The sequence below is a fragment of the Staurois parvus genome, unplaced genomic scaffold (assembly GCF_062004578.1).
Source record: "Staurois parvus isolate SC_StPar_1 unplaced genomic scaffold, SC_StPar_1.0 ptg000415l, whole genome shotgun sequence".
Taxonomy (NCBI): domain Eukaryota; kingdom Metazoa; phylum Chordata; class Amphibia; order Anura; family Ranidae; genus Staurois; species Staurois parvus.
Genome location: NW_028318211.1, coordinates 787,908 through 808,498, shown reverse-complemented (window position 1 = coordinate 808,498; position 20,591 = coordinate 787,908). Strand labels below are relative to the sequence as shown.

The 20,591-nt window shown below is 39.8% G+C and overlaps 1 protein-coding gene across 3 annotated transcripts; it reads left to right on the top strand.

The window, feature by feature from the left end:
• Positions 1–386: 386 nt before the first annotated feature.
• HNRNPC (heterogeneous nuclear ribonucleoprotein C) lies at positions 387–19,302 on the top strand. Of its 3 annotated transcripts, XM_089687016.1 has the most exons (10): positions 423–531; positions 9,041–9,070; positions 9,602–9,710; positions 14,896–15,142; positions 15,332–15,407; positions 15,629–15,676; positions 15,752–15,903; positions 16,248–16,358; positions 17,315–17,451; positions 19,038–19,302. In XM_089687016.1, the coding sequence occupies exons 3-10, from the start codon at positions 9,708–9,710 to the stop codon at positions 19,116–19,118; spliced, it is 855 nt and encodes a 284-aa protein (XP_089543142.1). In that variant the 5' UTR covers positions 423–531; positions 9,041–9,070; positions 9,602–9,707; the 3' UTR covers positions 19,119–19,302. The 3 variants fall into 3 exon arrangements, with proteins under 3 accessions (XP_089543143.1, XP_089543142.1, XP_089543144.1); XM_089687017.1 differs by lacking the exon at positions 9,041–9,070 and having other exon boundaries at positions 387–531; XM_089687018.1 differs by lacking the exon at positions 9,602–9,710 and having other exon boundaries at positions 429–531.
• The last annotated feature ends 1,289 nt before the right edge of the window (positions 19,303–20,591 follow it).

Below are 20,591 nucleotides of genomic sequence, written 5' to 3'. Positions count from 1 at the left end.
GCATGGCAGCCAGGAAAACCCCGCGCTGCGCCTTCACACAATAGGCTGCTCACAAGCCCGCTGAAACCTCTCAGCAAGCTCCCTGCCAATCAGGTTACAACACCCTACTTTGCCTTCTTCATAGCAACCCCCACCGACGTCACCTCGGTAAAGAAAAGCCGGTACTCATCCATTGTTTTCATTGGCTGCCCTTGTTTCCAAGGAGACGATCCTCCACCTAAGAACCCGCCTTTTGCTTTTCATTGGCGCGGCTCTTACCGTCATGCTGTAATTGGTTGTCGTGTAGTCCAGTCAGCTTTCGAATAGTCTTTCGCCTCTGATTACGTCTATCTCTTGGTGAGCTGCGCAGTGAGAGAGGACGTTCATTCACCGCCATTTTGTGCAGAAGAAGCAACAGCAGTCGTCGTTCTTTGCTCCGTGCTCCCCGGTTCATTTATCCTTATTACTCTTCGTATCCCTTGGTCTACTCACCTTCGTTGTCACCGCGTCACGCGCTTGTGGCAGCATTGGTCATTAATCCGAAGAAACGAGGTAAGTGGACGGCGCCAGCAGTATGTGAAAATGGCCACCTAGGGAGAGGCCGCAGTATAGGCCCGAACGTCTGCGACACATCCTATGAGCGCTTCTCATGTGTCCGCCCGCTGTCTGTGTGCCTTGTATCCCGTGTAGAATGTATGAGGCCTTCATATCCCATCCATCGAGCTCATTTATTCTCTAGGATTTCCTTTAACCCCTGCCTGACCTAAGAAGCCATGTGCAGCAGCACTTCCTGATTGTACTTTACGATCACATGTTCATGTGCCTTTTCCCTTCCATCTGTTCCCATCTCGTGTATTTTTCCACGTGTTGCTACAGGCCTGTGTGGGAAAAGGTTTGAATATAAGGGATCGCAAATCTCAATGCACGTGATTCGTTTCAGCCATTCATCCTTGGGGCCCATGTGTGTCCCAGGCAGGAGGAAGTCGTCTTGTTGCCATAGCAAGCTGGGAGGTGTATCTTCTGCACCATAGACACGACGATCTTAGTCCTCATGCACACTGGATGCTTTTACAGTGGCTGTTTTTGGCTTTTGACGGTTTTTCTACAGCCAGTAAACCCCCCCCCCCCAGCATGTTATCCTATGTGTCCATGCACATGGACTGTAAGCAGTGTTTTTTGGCTGGAAAAAAAACTAGAAGTAGTGGGGGTTTAGAGGAGTTTTTTTTAGCTGTGAAAACACGATAAATCGTGGCAAACCAGCATTTTTGAACCCCTTTTTTTTTTTTTTTTTTTTTTTTTTACCAAAAAAAATTTTTTGCAAAAAAAAAAACTTGGCTAAACGTGAATACAAAAATGCTGAAAAACTCACATCTTTACTGTGACTTCACAAAGCTATCGTTACCAGCATTATTAAAATGCCCAGTGTGCGTGGAGACTAATTTGCATTCCCCCGTGTTAAATTGTTAGATCTAAACCTTAAAGTAGTGTAAAGCTTAATAATCACTAGATGTGGCTGCATTTTTCTTTTTTTGTTTAGGTTTTGTTTCACCTGGTGATCTGGCTAGTAACACACCTATAATAGAGTGCCCCCACTCTGGATGAAGGAGCACAGGGGCACCTGTCTGGAAAGTGTTAGTACTAGCTGGGCAGCACAGTGGCTAAATGGTCAGCACTTCCGCCTGGCAGTACTAGGGCTGTTGGTTCGAATCCCAGCCACGGCACCACCTGCCTGGAGTTTGCATGTTCTCCCTGTGCCTGCATGAGTTTCCTCCGGGTACTCTGGTTTCCTCCCACACTCCAAGAACATGCTGGTATGTTAATTGGCCCCTGTCTAAATTGGCCCTAATGTGTATGTATGAATGTAAGCTAGGGACATTTGATTGTACGCTCCTTGTGGGTTAGGGACTGATATGATTTATAATATATAGGTAAAGCGCTGTGTAAATTGACGGCACTATAGAAGTACCTGAAATAAATAAATAAGGCTGGCCATACATTATACAGTTTTCTTCAACTTCCTTTAGAGTTACCGTCAACTATGTACAGCAAGGGCCATCCTAATTCCATACACATTGAAAGTGTTTAGGATTGACCTTATGGTTTTTGTAAATCTAAAGGAAAATTTGCACAAGCCGATTGTATAATGTATGGTCAGCTTTAGATATAAATTAGAGCCAAACTCCATATAACGCTTTTTAAGCGATTACAAAAAACCCCTTTTTCGGATAAAGGTTTTGCATTAATCTGATCACTGTAAGCACCGCTGCCAGTGTAAAATGGTGTGTCAACCCTCTCTATGTAAGAGAGCTTGTTCTTTTGGAAAACAGATTTACTGGCCAGATCACCAGGTGAAAATAAGTCGAAAAAAGAAAACTAATGCAGCCATCATAACCATTGGTAAACTGCAATATTGTTTGCTTTTGAGTTTCACTGGCCACACCTCTGTGATTTAAAATCGCTTAATTTGTGTAGACTTTATTAGGACTTATGAAGATTTTCAACGATTTCTTGCAATTTGTAGTGCAATTTTTCCATTATATCTTATATATGTGAAATCACAATAAACTGTAGAAACAGTAATGCAAGAAGTACTTTAGAGATCACGCTGTAGCAAATGTTAAGACACTGACATTCATTAGATGCGATTTCAATTGCACCTGAAATCACACCAGTATGGCCAGGCACTGGGGCCAGTTTGGAGCCTACTGATCTAGACTGAGGCTCTAATCCCACCTGAGCGTTGTGCATCCTAATGCAGGCCATACATTGAATTCCAAACAAATTTTAAGAAAAGTGGAAATATTGTGCGTTTTGTAATCCGATGGTGCCACCATTTTGATTTTTGAAATTTGACCAGCCAATCCTTCAATTTCACCTCATGTTGTTAAGGAAAAGAATTTGTGGCCAAGAATTTTCTTTTCACAACTTATGCTAATTTCTTTTTCGGTTGTATTTCTTGCACAATTCTCCCATCATTGATTAGAAATTTGTTCATTATTCAAAAAAGTTCCAGCATGCCGAAAGTTGATGGACAAAAATCAGCCATTTCTGTGGCCCACTGATAGTGCGAAATTAGAACAAAAACTCTTAGAAAAGATTTTTGAAAGAAAATTTCTTTCGGAATTCAATCCGTGTATGGCCAGCTTAAGGCCTGGTTCACACTACATGCATTTCAGTTGCTGTTTTTCTGCATCCAAACGCACAGAAGATAGGTTATATGATTATCAATGTCATAGTTCATATCAGTGCTTGCAGTTCCAGTGCGTTCTGGGTGCAGAAAAAAAAGTACAACAGGCTGCATTTGTTTCTGCACAGAGCTGTACTGGAATACAGTAAAATGCACTGGAACGCACATGACCCTATTTAAATTGATAGAGGAAAAAACACACTGGAATGCATGAAAAAAGCATGTGCAGAAACGCATCTGGACTGCGTTCCTATAGTGTAAACAGGCCCTTAAGCTCAAGACTCAAACTCTCAGCAACCAAGTTTGAATGGTGTCATTTCTTTGAGCACTCAGGCACTACCTGATGATCCAAAAGGTGCATGAGCTACTTTTAAAACAGAGTGGGGTGTTTTGGCCCTATAGACTTTAATAGGAGTGCCTGTAAATGTACAAAGCAAACAATATAGCAAGTCCAATAACTAGAATGCTGAAGCTTGAATACACATGTAGGATCCATGCACACTAGGGGAGGAATAAAGAGGCATAAAAAATGCTCATAGTGGCTCCTATTGCACCAGTGTTTGAGAATTTGTGGGTATTTGCTTTTATAAATGCTTTTTTTCCAAAACATTCTCTCTCCTCAGTTTTTAATGTACGCTTAAACACTGAAAGCTCCTTATATGCACATTTCATGGATGTTAAGTTTTTTTTTTTTTTTTTCTGCCCGAACGTTCCTCAAAAATCGCAAGGAAGGTTTTTGGGGGTTTTTCGCCTCCTAAATGCTCCTCTGAAAATATGCCTATAAATTCTGTAATGTATTTGGACACAGGCCAACATAGAGCTGCTTTTACAAGCCAAAGGAAAAAAAAAAACGCTTGTATAAGCAGCATTTTTTATGCCCAGTGTGCATGGACCTGTAAAATACTTGAAATATGTTTTTAAAAAACGCTTGTTTGTGTTTAAAAAAAAAAAAAAAGCTTCAAGAATGCCAAAAATCACTCGGGTGTGAAAGCAGCCTATGCTCCTGCTCAAAAACAATCAGTGTGACAATAAAGACACTTAAGCACAGGAAGTAACAAACAGGAAAATGTATAAAAAGGAAAAAAAGTAGTCTCTTAATTTTCTTTACAAAGGTTTGAAATGCCTAAAGCCAAACAGTGCTGTGCAGATACATGAAAAACTTGTTGAGGCCTCAGTAAAATGAGTATGCATTTGCATACAATAAATTGCTTGCCTGTAGTTTATTATATTTATTTGTAACTTGCATGTAATTTATTTATTCTTATTCTGCTGAGGCCTCAGTTTGTTTTTCATCCATTTGCACAACATACAAGACATATGGACTGTGCTTTAGACCCCATTCACACCTAACATAACAGGAACCCCCATTCACATGCCCAATTGAATGGGCTGCCCTATGTGCAACAAACACATCAAAGAAACTTCAGAACATTTTCAGGCATGCAGATTTGCGTGTTTGTAGCGAGCCTTCTAACGTGCTTGGGGTGGCATTAACAGGTATTTTATTTTTTGCAATTTTTTTTTTGGGGGGGGGGGGGTTATGTTTTTGACGAGGAGGAATACAGCACTAATTTACTTAATTACTACTAATGTAGAGTGTCTGGCTGCTTATTACTGTACAGATCTTTGGAGCAGTGATCTTATGGTGAAGAGAGACTGCAGCATTAAAGGATCCGATTTCCTTTTCTTTAAAGTGTAAACTGTCAGTGTCTGTGCTCCCCACCAGTGATCCCACTCACCGACAGATGTGGACTCTTAAATGTATGCCAGAGTCATATGCCATTTTTGTGTAAATATTCTGATATTGCTGGTGCTGGGTCTTCCTCTGTAACCGTATCTTAATTCAGTAGCGATGTATCAAAGGGATATGTATCTCTCACATGGCATATGTTTCTAGGTCTGTGTACCTGCTGTGGTGTTTCTGAGGGGTGCTGTACTTGCTGTTGAACTTTGTTAGGATTATTCAGACTAAGAGTAGTGTTTCTCCAATGTGACTGGGAAAGAACAATGAAAACTGGTCACAGGAAGCCCTAAGACTGGTTTCACTTCATTGCTTGTGGCGTGTTACAGCTAGTTTGTTCTCTTGTGTTGCATTATAGAGCAACGCGTGCTTTTCATACAGTGTCAGTCCCTATTTGCTCTTTACCTCTAAAGTGAATTTATTGGGTAGTCTTGCTCCTGCAAACTCCTTGGTGGACATTTTGGGGGAAAAGTATCTCCCACATTGCAGTGTGTGGTAGTGAATCAAAGCAGGACATCGCTGGATTTGCTAGGTGCGTGAGGATGCCATTTTAGGGTAAAAGTTAAGAATACACTTAAAGTAATAGTCTCTCCCCCCCCCCCCCCCCCCCAAAGCTGCCTTTGTTTTTTGTTTTTTTTTTTCTATATAGTTCACCCCCTCCATTCTCACCTAGATGAGTGATGTGCCCCTTCTTGTGAAGCTTCCTGGAATATGCACATCACATATTCCAGAAGGCTTCAGTCTACAGGCTGTGGATGGGGGAATGTGGACCTGTTGCGCACCATCAGGGGGCTGGCTGCCTGAACTCTGAAAAGACAGCTGGCTCCTGATTGCGTCATAGAACCTAGTGTGTGGAAGTGGATCACAGCAGGAAATTGCTGGGTGGGTGAGGATGTGATTTTAGGGTAAAAGATAGTAGTAATACTTTAGTATTTTAAGTTCTTATTTTTTTGCCAGCTCTCTGCAGTGGTTTTGCAGAGAGCAGCCGAAGCAGCTTGCTATGTGAACACCTGAGCAGGTGCGCCCCCGAGCCTATGTACCCATTCACACACCCCGCCCCCTCCCTCTCTTGCTGCTTCAGCCAATCAGGAGTGAGAGTCCCCCAGAGAACTGAGGCTCTCGTGGACATCAGTGGATTGGGATGGGGCTCATGTAAGTGTTTGGGGAGGCTGCTACTCATAGAAGGTTTTTCATTTACCTTCATGCATAAAATGAATGAAGGTAAAAAAACAACCTTGAGCCTTTAGATCCACTTTAAAGTGGTAAAAGCTGTTTTTTACATGAAATAACATGTTTCATTTACCTGATCTGGTGATTGAACAGAGCTGTCTCTTACCTCTTTGTCTGTAATCCCCCACCCACGTTCCATCCTCCTCGAGTGCCCTATAGCAAGCTGGCTGTTGTGGGAGTGTTCATGGAGGCACTTTCCCTCACTTGGCTGTGTGCGTCCATAGACGCACACAGTGGGGCTCAGTGTTCTCTTTAGGACAGGAAGTGTTTTCTGGCAAGATCACCAGGTAAAATAAAAGGGAAATCTATCTGGTAATCTGAAGTATATTTAATTTGTAGCCTGCTCTTGATTCCTGTGAACACTTTTCATTACCCTCTTCCTGGCATAAATCTTTCTGACAAAGGCCAACAGAAATGCGTGCATTTCATACCTGTTACCAGGTTGGAAAGAGTCTCTTTAAAGTGAAGCTACCAGCAGCTTTCTATATGTTTTTTTGTGGACTCTATATACAGAAGCCCATTCTGTTAGGGCCAGTTCACCCTGTTGCATGGAATGGCTCCTTAACACATTTGCTATTGAATTTGCATTGCACTGCCAGAAATGCGACATGCACCTCTTTGGTACACGATACACGTTAACGCAGTAGAGCGGTACAAATGGACTCTTAAAATTTTTAATCTCTGATCCGGAAGCCACATCTGATTCTCCGAAAGGTTTAGTATAAAGCTTGTGCGCTTTTGTTTGTGGTGTGAAAGACTCTGTACTGTCTTTCCATCTACAACCTAAAAACTGAAGTGGTAGAAATAAAGTGGTATTGGGGGGGGGGGGGGGGGTCCCTGATACACACTGGAAAGATGATTAAGGCTGGCCATACATTATACAGTTTTCTTACATTGTTCTGCCCAATTTCCTTTAGATTTACCTTCAACTATGTAGTGCAAGGGTCTGCCTAAATGGATACAATTTGAAAGTGTTTAGGTTTGACCTCATATTGTATGGTTTTTGGTAAATCTAAAGCAAAACTCTCAAGAAAATTGTATAGTGTATGGCCAGCCTAAGAGAGGCTTTGACCGGATTCCAGAGACCGTTTAGGTGGAACAATAGACGTCATCAAAACAAAGATAGAAACCTCCAAACATCACAATGCATTTTTCAGTTTTGATACTCTCCCAAATTTTATGCATAGATGTGTACATAGCTATATTTTGAAAGATGTTGGGGGTTTGGTAAGCATTTTTAAAGTGCCTCTAATTTTTTTTCTTTTCCCAATTACTGTGGGAATAGATTTGTGTGATACAATGAGAGGAATTTACTAATGCTGGCCATAGACAAGTTTAAAACTGACCAATCTGTAGATCAAAAAACGAAAATTGTGCATATGATTGTGCATCATTATGTTTAATCTTACTTTTAAAAAAAGCACGTTGGATCTGGCACATTGATTGCAGCGTGAAAATCGTGTGGTGCAACTGGCACAGTAGTGATGCGAAAAACGCATGATTGACGAGAATTTTCGTTGGGTTCTGGACTCATCCGTGGTCTGCTTAAAGGCCTGTACACACGATGAGAAAATCGGACAAAAATACCTCTTTCGGAGTCATCATCCGAGAATCTGATCATTAGTACACAGATTTCGAGAGCCCAACATGACAGTTCATACGACAATATCCGATGGGACAAACGTCACTTTTCTCATGTGATACGAGAACGAACAATATTTGCTCAGTACAGTAGTTGTCTGAAAAAAATCGGAAGAGCAAGACCACGCATGCTCAGAAGTGAAAGAATACAACACATTACATCACTTCTGAAGTGGTATTCTGTCCGAGAATTTTCATAACTTTAGCAACCTCTTAATTTTTTATGCTAGCATGCAAAAACAAAAAAAAGACAATCATTCGTCCGATATTATCATCGTGTGCTGGGCTTTAGACTGGAACAGGCAGAATCTGAAGCGGCTGTGCATGACGACAACTAGTCTGCAACCAACTTTAGATTTTTACATTCAAAGCTTAACTTTACAAGCTGGTTATTATGCACATCTGCTCCAGTTTTAGTACATTTCCTGCAATGTTTATAATGTCTGTGAGAAGTATAACTTTTTTTTTTTTTTTATTGGAGCACTATAACTAATCTCCAGTATAGTGTGTGTGTGAGAGTAATCTGTTCACCTACCTTCTGTGTTTTTGTTCTTTTTATGTTGGTGTAAAAGTAGCTGTTATGAACTAAAAGCCGCACTTTTGGTTGGAAATTTTTTTCACATATGTTTGAGTGGTGGAAATGCTACATGTTTGTTGGTGGCTTGTTTCTCCTACCCCAATATCCCTCATTCCAGTTTCCATCAATCTGAAACTATTCTCCCCTTCTCCTTTCCACAGGACAGAGATCTGAGCAGTTCTCCAAATTCCCCCCATCCTTCCCTGACCTGTTGTGGCTGAATTTTAAATAATGTCCACGCTCCTTGCCCTTCATTATTTCCTCTAGGATCGTCTTTCAAAGTGCACATGTAGCAGTTCAGTTACTTTTAAGTGAAAGGAACTGAAATTGTTATACAACAGTGAGGTTGCATTGAACACAGGAGCTTACCAACCTCCCTTTTTAAATACCAGCCAATCCATCATTCTGAATTTTATTTTTATTGGGCACAGAAACAGAAAATGCTGCACTTGTCAAGTGCTATGAACAGCCTTTCACCTCCTCCCCACCCCCCACCCTCCCTTTCCCATCCCTTCAGTGCAGAATTTTTGGGGTGTGTAACCTGATGGTGATAAATGACACTTTGATATGACATGCTACATTTTTTTAAGAATAGCTAGAATTTTTAAATGGAATTTTTAAAGTACTCTACATTTTTTTTTCTGATTTGGATTATTTTCATAATTTTTCCCCTTTTTTTTCACAGCGAAGAATTTTTTTTGAAACGTCAACTACAGTAAGTCTCGCTTTTCATGTGTTTTTAAAAATTGTTTTTTTTTTTTTTTTTTTTTTTAATTTTTATTTTTCAAAACCATTTTCCTGCCTTACTGGTCTCCTTTTTAACATTTGCTGTATTTCTGATATTTTTTTATTTTTAGTTTTTATAGTTTTTGTTTTTATATTTATATGTATAAATGTTGGTACTGATGCTGATTTTTCTCAATGTTTTTTTTTATTTTTTATTTTTAATTTTTTCCTGGTGGGGGTTGGATTGGGAAGGAGAGTCTTTCTATCCTTTTCAAATATGCATAATCCATAATTTTTGGTCCAGGGTATAAGTTTTTCTCCCTGTTGCTATGTGTAGATGTCAGTATTTTTTTTTTCTTGCTTTGTTGAAAGCTAGAATTAAACTGCGTATAACTTAACAGGTTTTGATATTGTTGATTAGTAATACTGTTGGAACCTTTTGCAATGTTTTCCTACTGTGCATTACCACTTGTGGGCAGTGGAATTTTTGACAGTTGCCAGTTAATATCCCTTCATTTAGGCCCCTTCCCTGCCACTCCCCATTCCACATCCCGCTCCTTTGTCCCACCGCTGACAACCAGCTTCAAAGAAGGGATCAAGACCCGGTATTCCGTTCCTTTTCACTCATGGTAAGGCTGATTATTAAGGTAAAATAAAATGCATTCAGTTCTTTGTATACATCATGTGGATGTATAATTATATTTAGATGTATAAAACAATACTGAGTTTCCTGACTGTTAGCTGTGCCAGGTTCACCAAAATCAGATTTTTACCTGAAGCACTGCTGCAAGTGAAAACTGATCTTACCTTTTTTTATTTATTCAGATGTAATTGTACTTCACATGCAGTATTATATCTGAATGCATAGGCTTGGTCCAGCTCAATTGGTAAGCGAGTATTTATTTTCTGATCTGCTCAGATAAGATTCTGAGGAGGACACATAAAACTATTGCTTCTATAGGCATGGACACGTTAAATCCCTGCATTAAAGGCATGTGGGTACTATAAACATTTGACTTATAAAAAAAAAATGGTGGTTGGTGGAGTTTTTAGTCATGTGTTTTTATGATAATAGGTTACCACTAATGAAATGTTCCCCATCTCAAGCTGCTGCAGTTGGTTTGCTTACAGCTTTTTCTTCTGTTCGTACCAAACATCCAGCATTGAGTAGCACAGATATCACAAGAGGTCACACTTCCTCCATTCAGAAAAAGCCTGGTTTTCATTTCACTGAACAATAGACGTACGGTGAATGGAGGAGGTGCGGATGAGCATCACAATCTTCTTCCTCCTATCACTAAATGCCTTGCATTCAGTGAAAACAAAATTGCAGTGCTTTTTATGGTTGCTGCAAACAGTGGAATTCATGCCAAGAAAAAGCTGCAGCAGCCAGGGATGGGGCACACTTCAATAGAGGTAACTTATTTTTACTGTGCAAATGTAAAAAATAAAAATGTTTTGGCCATATTTCAGCTTTAAAGTGGTATGTAAATCTTACGTATACCCAGTGAAGTGATTAGCATTAGGTGAGGCACAGAGACAAAACAAATACTTCTGCGTAAGTTGTACCTGTTTATATACTGCCATCTCCTATCTATAAACATTCAAAGTGCAGAATTTATACGACTTGTCTGAGCTTTCAAAAAGCATGTGGCAGGGAGCTAAAATTACATACTGTAAAGCTCAGTGAGGAGAGCTGTTGTGAGGGAAGAAACACCCCCACGCCCCTTCACACAGTAACAGAGCTGAGACTGTCATTCACAGACTGTATGCTGGAGCTCCCTCCCCACACCTTTTTATCTCATGGTGTCAGGAAAACTTGTCAGAAGTAACTCGTGCTGATAGCAGAGGAAGGAGGTGGCAGAGAGAAATGATACTTAATGCTCTGGATTGAGACAGTACACACTTTAGAAGGATATGCTTTGTTCAGAATTAATGTCTGAGGTTTGCAACCACTTTTAAGTATATTTCCACTTTTGCAGCCAAATTGGGATATACCCACATTTAGTGGTGCGCCGAAACCAAAAATTCAGGATGCACTTGGCTGAAAACCGAAATAAACAGTTTTAAAAAATTTTAATATATTTTTCAAATGGAATGTTTATGGAAAGAAAATACACTTTAATGGTTAAAAAAACACTATATATACCCCAATTATTGTTACACCGAGTAAATAGATCCCAAACATGGCATGTTTTAAAATTGCGCACGCTCGTGGAATGGCGTCAAAACGACGGTATTTAAGAATCTCCATGGGTGATGTATTAAAAATATGTACAGATTATCAGTTTAAAGTTAGAGTAGATCTAGTGCTAGAATTATTGCTCTTGCTCTGACGTTTGTGGCGATACCTCACGTGTGGTTTTTATCTCCGTTTGCATATATGGGCATGGCCTACATATGCGGTCCACACTACGCACGAACACGGGGGCACTTAAAAATTTTTTTTTTTTTTGCATGCATTACTTGTGATAGGACTAAGCAGTGACAGGTCCTCTTTATGGAGAAATATGGGGTCAATTAAAAGCATTGATCTTAAAAAAAAAAAAAAAAAAAAAAAAAGCCTAGTTTACAAGGAACCAGAAGTGATGTCGCTCTGGTCCTCCAAAGGCATAGAGATGAGTGGAGGCCATCTTTCCTTCGCTTATGTCTGCCTAGCACCGGGATCGTTCGATGGTTTCTCGGTTAAGGCTGCGGGGAGGGGGGGGGGGGTATTTTTGGCACCTGTCTGGGCTTGTTTTCGTATCGGCTGGAGGCCGATAGGGGTTTTTTTGTCCAAAAGGTTTCAGTGCATCCCTACATAATTTATATTTGATACTTGTCCCCGTTCACACAGAGCATAACTTGGAAAGAAAAAAATTAAATTTACCTTTTTTAGATGTTCTATTCTGGACCCTCCAGCAGGGAAAAAACTTTTTTTATGGGGGCTGGGTAGCTGTGTTTTCCATAATTAACCCGGTCTGTATGTTGAAGGCAAATCTTTATCAATTGTAACTAGATTTTAACACTATGGGGGAAATTTACTAAAACTGGAGCACTCAGAATCTGGTGCAGCTGTGCAAGGAAGCCAATCTGCTCCCAACTTGAGCTTGTTCAGTTAAAGTGATTCTAAAGGTTTGTTTTTATATTTTTTGCAAGATAGCAAACATATCTATATTGCCCCCATCTTCTCTCCCCCCTCCCCCCAAATTAGCTGAGGCAGAGACCAGCTCAGGCTGCCATTCGCATAGCTGGATTGCGATGAGGCTCAGGTAAGTATTAAGGGGGGGGGGGGGCTGGGGGAGCTACTGCATTCATTGAACACTTGATGGTAAGAAAACCTTCAGCCTTTACAACCACTTTAAGCTTTGACAATAGACCCTTGAAGCTGAATGGTTTTTATGCACAGCTGCCCCAGATTTTACATTTTTCCAGTTTTAATAAATTTCCCCATCTGTCCTGTCCTAACAAAGGCCCAACTGTAGTTGCTAGTCTTTCTTCATTGGATGTTAGAGGTCAAGTTTAATACATACTCAAACATTGTTCAAAAACCTTGCAGTCAGCCATGGCATCTTCTCATTGGAAACATCTAGAACAGGGGTCCTCAAACTTTTTAAACGGGGCCAGTTCACTGTCCCTCAGAACGTTGGAGGGCCAAACTATAGTTTAAAAAAAAAACAAACATAAAACCTATGAACAAATGCGGACATAGTACAGGAGATGATCAGAGACTGCGGACATAGTACAGGAGATGACCAGAGACTGCGGACATACGGCGGCGGGAATACTGGGCCGGCCGCTCCATAAGACGCACAGACATTTCCCCCCCAAGTGTGTCTAATGGAGCGAAATATACAGTAAATGCAGGATACCTTGTTGGGTCAGATCTGTGTACAATGTAAAGAGGGAGAGAGAGGGAGGAGATCGATCATCTATTGCACTTATCTAGGCTCTGTGGCCGTGATACCCGACATGCAGCGATGGAGTCTCCTCTTTCTCCCCCTCTTCATGGTCAGCTCTAGGCTCCGCCCTCCGGCCGTGACAGTTGCATGCACTGATCAGAATAGATGGCCGGCTGGCTGCAGAGAGGCCATGTGAGTGGTGCGGGTTCATAAGCCGAGCCCACCTTCCCCTGTTCTAGAATTGCTGATCCCGCCCAAGCCCTGCTGAGCTCTCCCGACCTGCCAAACCTAAGTCCCTTGCCTTGCGGCAGATACGCCCCTGCCTGGCGGGCCGGATAAATGTCCTCGGCGGGCCGCATGTGGCCCACGGGCTATAGTTTGAGGACCCCTGATCTAGAAGGTAAATATTAAAGCAAAAATTGGCATGCTGTATGAATGGGAGCATATAGACATATAATGGGGTTTTCTCACATTTGATTGCAAAAGTGGAAGTAAACTAAGAGGCTAGCCATACATTATTTTCAGCCAGCAGGTTGAACAAAAAAGGTCTGATTCCCCCATCCACACACTTGATGTGGATGGCAGAATCACTTCGCCTATGCTGTTGTGTTGTGATGGTAGGGAAACTTCCCTTCCTCCCCTGACAGAATACAATGATCAGTGCTGCCAGCTATAGCTGGTGGCACTGATCATTTGGGAAAAACCCGACAGTCTGCTTGTACACAAGCCTATTGTTAGCTCATACATGGATCAAAATTCAGCCAGATAAGCAGGGACCAGCCGAATTTCGATACATGTATGGCACCCCTAATGCTGGCCATACACTAGTAGATTTTTGGACGAGAATATTCGTACGAACATTCACACACTAATTTTCTCTGTCATTACAAACGTTTACTTGCTTTTAACATTTTGATTTTAAAATTAATGTAATTCCTAACTGAGATCCACATACATTGTCCAAAAAAAGTCAACAACAAATGTCTATTTGACCCCATTAACGATTAGAAAATTGAACGTGAAACACGAAAATCTATACTTGTATGGCCAGCATAAGAGTCTGAAACGGGTTTTCATGTAATTGTTTATAGGAAAGTTATTTTATTTACTACAAATCCTAGCAGCTTTAAAAAAGTGTCAACATGTTCTATTATTTCACAGTTTACTAGTTGGGCTACTAACCTAAGCTCAATTAAAGTCACAGAGATCTTGTGACAAACATTTGTAACAATAACTTTGACCATGGTGCCCAGAGCACGCCTTTCTCTTGGCAGACTTGGTCAGTGTTATCAGGCTAGGATCAATCGTGACCTAAAGATTCTGAATAGATTCTCCCCTGCCAAAGTCTAGAGCAGGAGGGTAGGAAGTGAGAAAAGCTTTATCTAATTTAAAGGCATTTAAAAATGAAAATCCGTAAAAGATCGTAACTTAGCAGTGTAGGACTATAAAGAGAAATAAATGAGGCTTCAGGTAGACTTTTAACTGGAATAAAGTGTATGTATAGCCATGGTTTATTTGGGTTTTTGCTTTATTTTTGTCCCCCCCCCCAATATTTTGGACATGGCACCAGAGCAGTTGTCCTCACTTGTTTATATGACAAATGTTAGCTCCCCCCTTTTTATTTTTGTGCCCTAAACAAATAGAGTCTCCTCTTCTGAGGACACCGCAATAAAAACTTGATATGGATTCTAACCTTTCTCCACTCTGTCCAAAACTCCGATGTTGGCTTTACATACACTTTAAAGAAACTTAAATCCTAGATATAATGTAGATGTAAAACTAGCCAAACTATATATTTGACGCAAAATGGCTTCATTAAAAGTAAAAGTTAAAATTGATTTGGGTATATGCTTTTGTGACTTCGTAGTTTTCTTGGTTTTGTTTCCTGTGTTTCATAATAGTCTGTCCTCTTCCTCTGGTTGTCTTTGTTTAGGACATGATGGCAAGCAACATTACTAATAAAACAGATCCCCGTTCTTTGAACTCCCGAGTGTTTATTGGGAACCTAAACACGTTAGTGGTGAAGAAAGCAGATGTAGAAGCAATCTTTTCTAAATATGGAAAAATTGTGGGCTGCTCCGTACACAAGGGTTTTGCATTTGTACAATACAACAATGAGCGCACTGCCCGTACAGCTGTAGCGGGTGAAGATGGACGTATGATAGCTGGGCAAGTCCTGGGTAAGGGACTGAAAAGATTGTTTTTAAAGTAAAAGTTCAAATTACCCAAATTTGTGGATTTTAGTCCTACAAAAATGGGGTGTGCTTTCTGTTATTTTGGGTTACAGTTTACTTATTTGAAAATGTTGATTTGCATTTTCCTCACTTGTACACTTATTTTTTCCTCCCTTTACTTTGCTCTCATTTTAGACATTAACCTTGCTGCTGAACCCAAAGCCAACAGAGGAAAGGGAGGAATCAAACGGTCAGCAGCAGATATGTATGGGTAAATAATTTTTTTTTTTTTTTTTTTTTACTAAACTTGTACTGTATCTATAAATCAAATGGCATATATTTTGTACAATAGTCCCAAACAATGTATTGCATTATAAAAAGACTGTGTGTTTACCTCTTATTGTACAATGGCCCCATTAGTATGCAAGTTGTATCCCCTTGCACATTGTTCTTCAATAGCAGTTTAACATTTTATTATGTATTTTCTGCTAGGTCTTCATTTGAACTGGACTATGATTTTCAGCGAGACTACTATGACGGGTAATTATATACCAATAAACTGTGTGGAAACTGAACCCTCTGCGAACAATGCTAATGATAAATTCTTGTTTACAGATATTCTGCAGCCAGAGTACCCCCACCACCACCTATTGCCCGAGCTGTCGTACCATCAAAACGTCAGAGGGTTTCTGGTAACACCTCACGTCGTGGAAAGAGCTTCAACTCTAAAAGTGGTCAGCGGGGTGGATCATCTAAGTCTAGCAGATGTAAGTTTCTTGTCATGGTCTAAAAGATGAGTGCCAGTTTAGAGCAGACATGAAGTAATCTCTTCTTGTAACAAAATGCTGTTTATCAACTTGCATATTGGACTGTGGATTTAACTGTGTCTGGATTAGATTTCTTGCTATGTTCTGCTAAAACTTAATCTCAATCTGCTAAACATATTACTAATTTTCCTGTGTGTGCAGTCTTTTTTTTTTTTTTTTTTTTTTTTTTTTTTTTTTTTTTTTCTTTTTTTGCTAAATACTACCAGTTTTAAAAATATAGTATCTGTATGTAGGGTTTTGGGGGGTTGTGTGTGTTTGTTAAATTCACTTTTTCTTTGTTTTAGTGAAGGGAGATGATCTTCAGACAATTAAAAAGGAGCTCAGTCAGATAAAACAGAGAGTAGACTCTCTTCTGGAAAGCTTAGAGCGAATTGAACGTGAGCAATCTAAGCAAGGTGAGTAATATCTTGGTTGTATGTGATTTTAGTCTTGCATTAGAATCGCCAATCTAAATTCTCTTCAAAACCTGGGAGCCAGTAGGTACAGAACATAAGTATATTTTTTAGTCACCACCTAACTGCCTTCTATTTACAATCTCTGTGCTGAATCATGGAGGCTGCACTGTCCTCCAGAGTTTATACACCTTCAGTGTACTGATGGACTGGCCTTTTTCTCCTTTCTGCTTCCTTTAGCACAATTGCACATTTTGGCCATATTATTTTTTTTTTTTTTTTTTTTTTACACCACTAATAAATGCAGCAGATTTTTCTACCATGACATGTTCTTGATGGTTAAAATATACTCTTGTCTATACAGATACTCGGGTTTTCTGTGCCACATTTTCATGCTACAACTTCTTTTTTGAACAAGTGTTTTTGTGTAATTTGAAATATTTGTGTCCTTTTGAGGCTGGTGAAAGGCATCTTCATGAATTTTTGCAGTTCCAGTGACTGGTCAAATTGTTACTATTGCAAATATAATGTGCATGTTCTCTGAAAAGCATGATCGATCGCTGCTTTTGCGAACCCTTTTTCTGAAGGTTCTAGTTGCTTAGCTGACATGCCACCCTCTTGCTTCAGTACTTTGAATGAATTACTTATAACAAGTATGCAGGTAAGAACTTTGGACTTCTGATCTGCAGGCTTGGTTATGGGTTGATAACGAAAAAGTATTGAAGGAGGAGGATCAGTCTGTGTTGTGTTCTCATCTGGTTCAACCCACCTATTTATCATTACGGTTTTATTTTAAAGGAAGATGTACAGGGTTTTGGTCTGCATTTTGCTTGGAATATTGAAGAACCTTGTCACGCATTAGTAAATTCGCTGTTTGGCAGGCTGATAATTATGTCCTCTTCCTTTATTATATTTTTTTTATATATATATTTTTCTTTTTTCCCCCTTTTTATATATAGAGACAAAAGTGGATGAAGAGCAGAGTGGCACCTCTGTTAAGAAGGAAGAAACAACTGTTAAAATGGTTGCAGAGGAAGGGGGAGATTCTGGCGAAGAGGGAGACTTGCTTGATGATGATGATCAGGGAGAGGACACGGTAGGCACTTGTTTGAAAAAAACTACTTAATTTTTACTGATCAGGCAAAACCTTTTATAATTTGTCTTCAATGCCTTAGTTTGTCAGGTGAGAGGATGATATTTAGCTGCAGATAATGGTGCTCAAAGCCTGCAAGAGGCATTACTCTTAAAGCGGTAGTGTAAGAGGAAAAAAAAAGCAAATGGTTCAAATGGTTCCTTTTCAGTTTAACGGCATAATGTGCTAGTATGCATTGCATACTAGCATATTGTGACAGACTTTCCATAAAAATGGAGCCCTCCAGCAGTACGTTGTAACCTTCGGTCAGTCGTCTTTCTGGGTTTGCACTCCGGCTGTTTGAATGCATGGGCTGTGAATGGGATGGTCATAGAGGTGCAGCATGCTCAGTGTTCTGTTACACCCTGGTCACGCTGGATGCGAATTGGAATGTGATTTGCATGCCATGTGACTTACAAATTGCATGACAAGTAGGGCACCCTATTGTACGCAATTACAGTGGTCATATCGGTGCAGTTCCAACTTGGTCGGAGCTGCACTGATTTCTAAAGTAGTGAAACAATAAAACAGTGCAAAACATGAAATGAATCAACAATTATACACAAATCGTAAATTCTTTGGTTATAAAATGTCCAAAACAATCAAAATGAAAAAAACTATAAAATTTGTGTCCAAATACAAAAAGTGATGAAACCAAAAACAATCTCCTTTTTTAAACATGCAAATAGTGCTCCAAAAAAATTTAGGATAAGTGTAATACAGAGAAAAGACTCCACGGATCCACACCTTCCTGTGAATACTGATGTATTCCGCACTCACCAGAGATAATAAATTGCACTTTATGGATACAGTATTATCCTCCAATTCCCAGGGAAATTTTCCTCTCCATAGCCTCCTCCATATACAAGAGTTTCCTTACATCTAACTTAAGGGATTTCTCCTCATAACGTGCTCTATAGGAAGACAAAGGAGAACCAATAGTGCAATATTGCAAAGACTTTTAATTGAATAAAATAGTGCTCAATCTACTCACATAACTTAAAATAAGTTGCCAATTGACAAAATCCTCAAACAGACTTCCTAGTGTAAAACGGATTCCAGAAAGTAAACCAAAGTACTGAGTAAGAGATCAGCTCTAAACATGTACAAGATGACCCTGGAACGCACCGACCTGTAGGGTAAAGTCAGATTTTGACTTTAATACCACTTTTTTAATTTGTATTTGTAGCCAAACCTTTTTCATTTTTTTTTTTTTTTTTTTTTTTTTAACTGTAACTCGACCAGCTTCTTGTTCTGTCCAACTACTATTTCCAGTACAAAGCTAGCTGATAGCTTTGTGGTTTTCATAATGTAGAATAAACTGAAAAGGAAGTCCAACTGCATGAGTGCATCACACAAGTTGGTGCCACAGACCTAAAGTAATGCTGCATATGCAAATGTATAGATGATTCAGTCTGGCCATTGGTGGCTATCCAAAAGTAACTATAGGTCTAGGTGGGACTTTTATAGAAGTGTTTTTCTAAATGTGTTCTTGTAGATTGTATGCAATAATGATATAAATGTATACATTTATTTTTCTTGTCAATCAGCTTGAAGAAATTAAAGATGGTGACAAAGAAACAGAGGAAGGAGAAGATGAGGGGGACAGTGCAAATGAGGAAGACTCTTAAGTGTTCTAAATTCCCTACAATCCCCTTCTGCCTATTGTGTATAGTTGGCTCATAGGTCTGCCCCTTAACATCCTTCATGCCACCAGCTCTTTAAGCCTGTTTATTATGCACCCTGCATTTCCTCTGCCGCCTCTTCATTTTGATACCTATTTGTGACTTCTAGAATAAAAGTGTATTGTTTTTACCTGTCTTGCAGTCTTTTTGCTTTTATCTATTCATTTTGCAGCAGTTGAGTTGGGTGCATGTTACTTGCATCGGTAGAGGACAGTTAGGGTGTCCTTATGTAATAAAACTTTCATTTGCGGACAGGTAATTTTCAAATGAAAGATCTTGCTTTAAATATTCAGTTTTGTGTTAATAAAGATTATATCTCTATTCAGAAATTAAGTGTATTTAATGTACATTTTGCTCTTAGGTGTCTGAATCTGTGGTTAAGCAGATAAGATCTGTCAGGTCATTTAAAAAATATTTACTAGTGCAGAAATAATGTGCCTTGATCTTGCTAGTAGTAAGTTTCTTCAAATGCTTGCCTTCTCTATACAGAACATGGGTGTTTAATGTCAACTCCCAGGATGACACCTCAAAGATGTAACATATCACTATATACTATTTTCCTCTTTCCACCATGTGTGCAGTTCTGCAGTCTGTGTCACTGGGGCCATCATTTGCCTATGTTTTTAACTACTAGTGATGCTCACTTGAAGCCTGTATCTCTTGTTAGCTAAAAGAGCTAAACTCTGCGATACTTCCCTAGTAAACTTCAAAGTTCCGAGGCCCTGCACCTGCATCTTCTATCTAGCATTGCAGAAGAGACATTACGGGGTTTATTTACTAAAGCTGGAGAGTCCAAAATCAGACTCCCTTCTTCATAGAAACCAATCGGCTTCTAACCTCAGCTTGTTCAATGAAGCTTTGGCAATGAAACCTGGAAGCTGATTGGTTTCTATGCAGAAGGGAGTCTGATTTTGGACTCTCCAGCTTTAGTAAAACCCCTACGTGTCTCTACTGCAATAAAGGGCCTGCCTGCTCTCAGTTCTGCTTTAACTACTTACTTTAGTGTAGTTACTTTTAGGTGAGTATGTGTGTATATAATGCAGGGTGTAGTTAAAATAGAATTTTAATCAGAAAATGAAGTCCTGCTAGATCACTTCAGGTTGGCCCCATTTGCAGGTATAGCTATGTAAAACAAGTGTTTATACTGTTTAAAATCAAGTAATGCATCGGCTTGCCCTGCTCTGCACATGCTCAGTTGTTCTCCATTTTATGCACCGATGAATTTAGAGGCTGTTCTGCTGACAGCCTTAAACCTTCTTATCCTTTACATTACAGCCAAGGAAGCTGCTTCTGTTTGATCTGCAACTGCCATGGTGCTGCACGTGATCAGTTATGACAACAGCCATTTGATTGGTTGAGGACACAAGCAAATGTGACCATTGGCATTCCAGGAATGTAAATTTTTGAAACTAAAATTGG

Excerpts from the sequence above, each read along its gene's own strand:
- HNRNPC (XM_089687017.1), top strand. Across the intron at positions 15,408-15,628 it reads TCAGCAGCAGATATGTATGG|GTCTTCATTTGAACTGGACT; the intron begins GTAAATAATTTT and ends ATTTTCTGCTAG. Across the intron at positions 15,677-15,751 it reads CAGCGAGACTACTATGACGG|ATATTCTGCAGCCAGAGTAC; the intron begins GTAATTATATAC and ends TCTTGTTTACAG.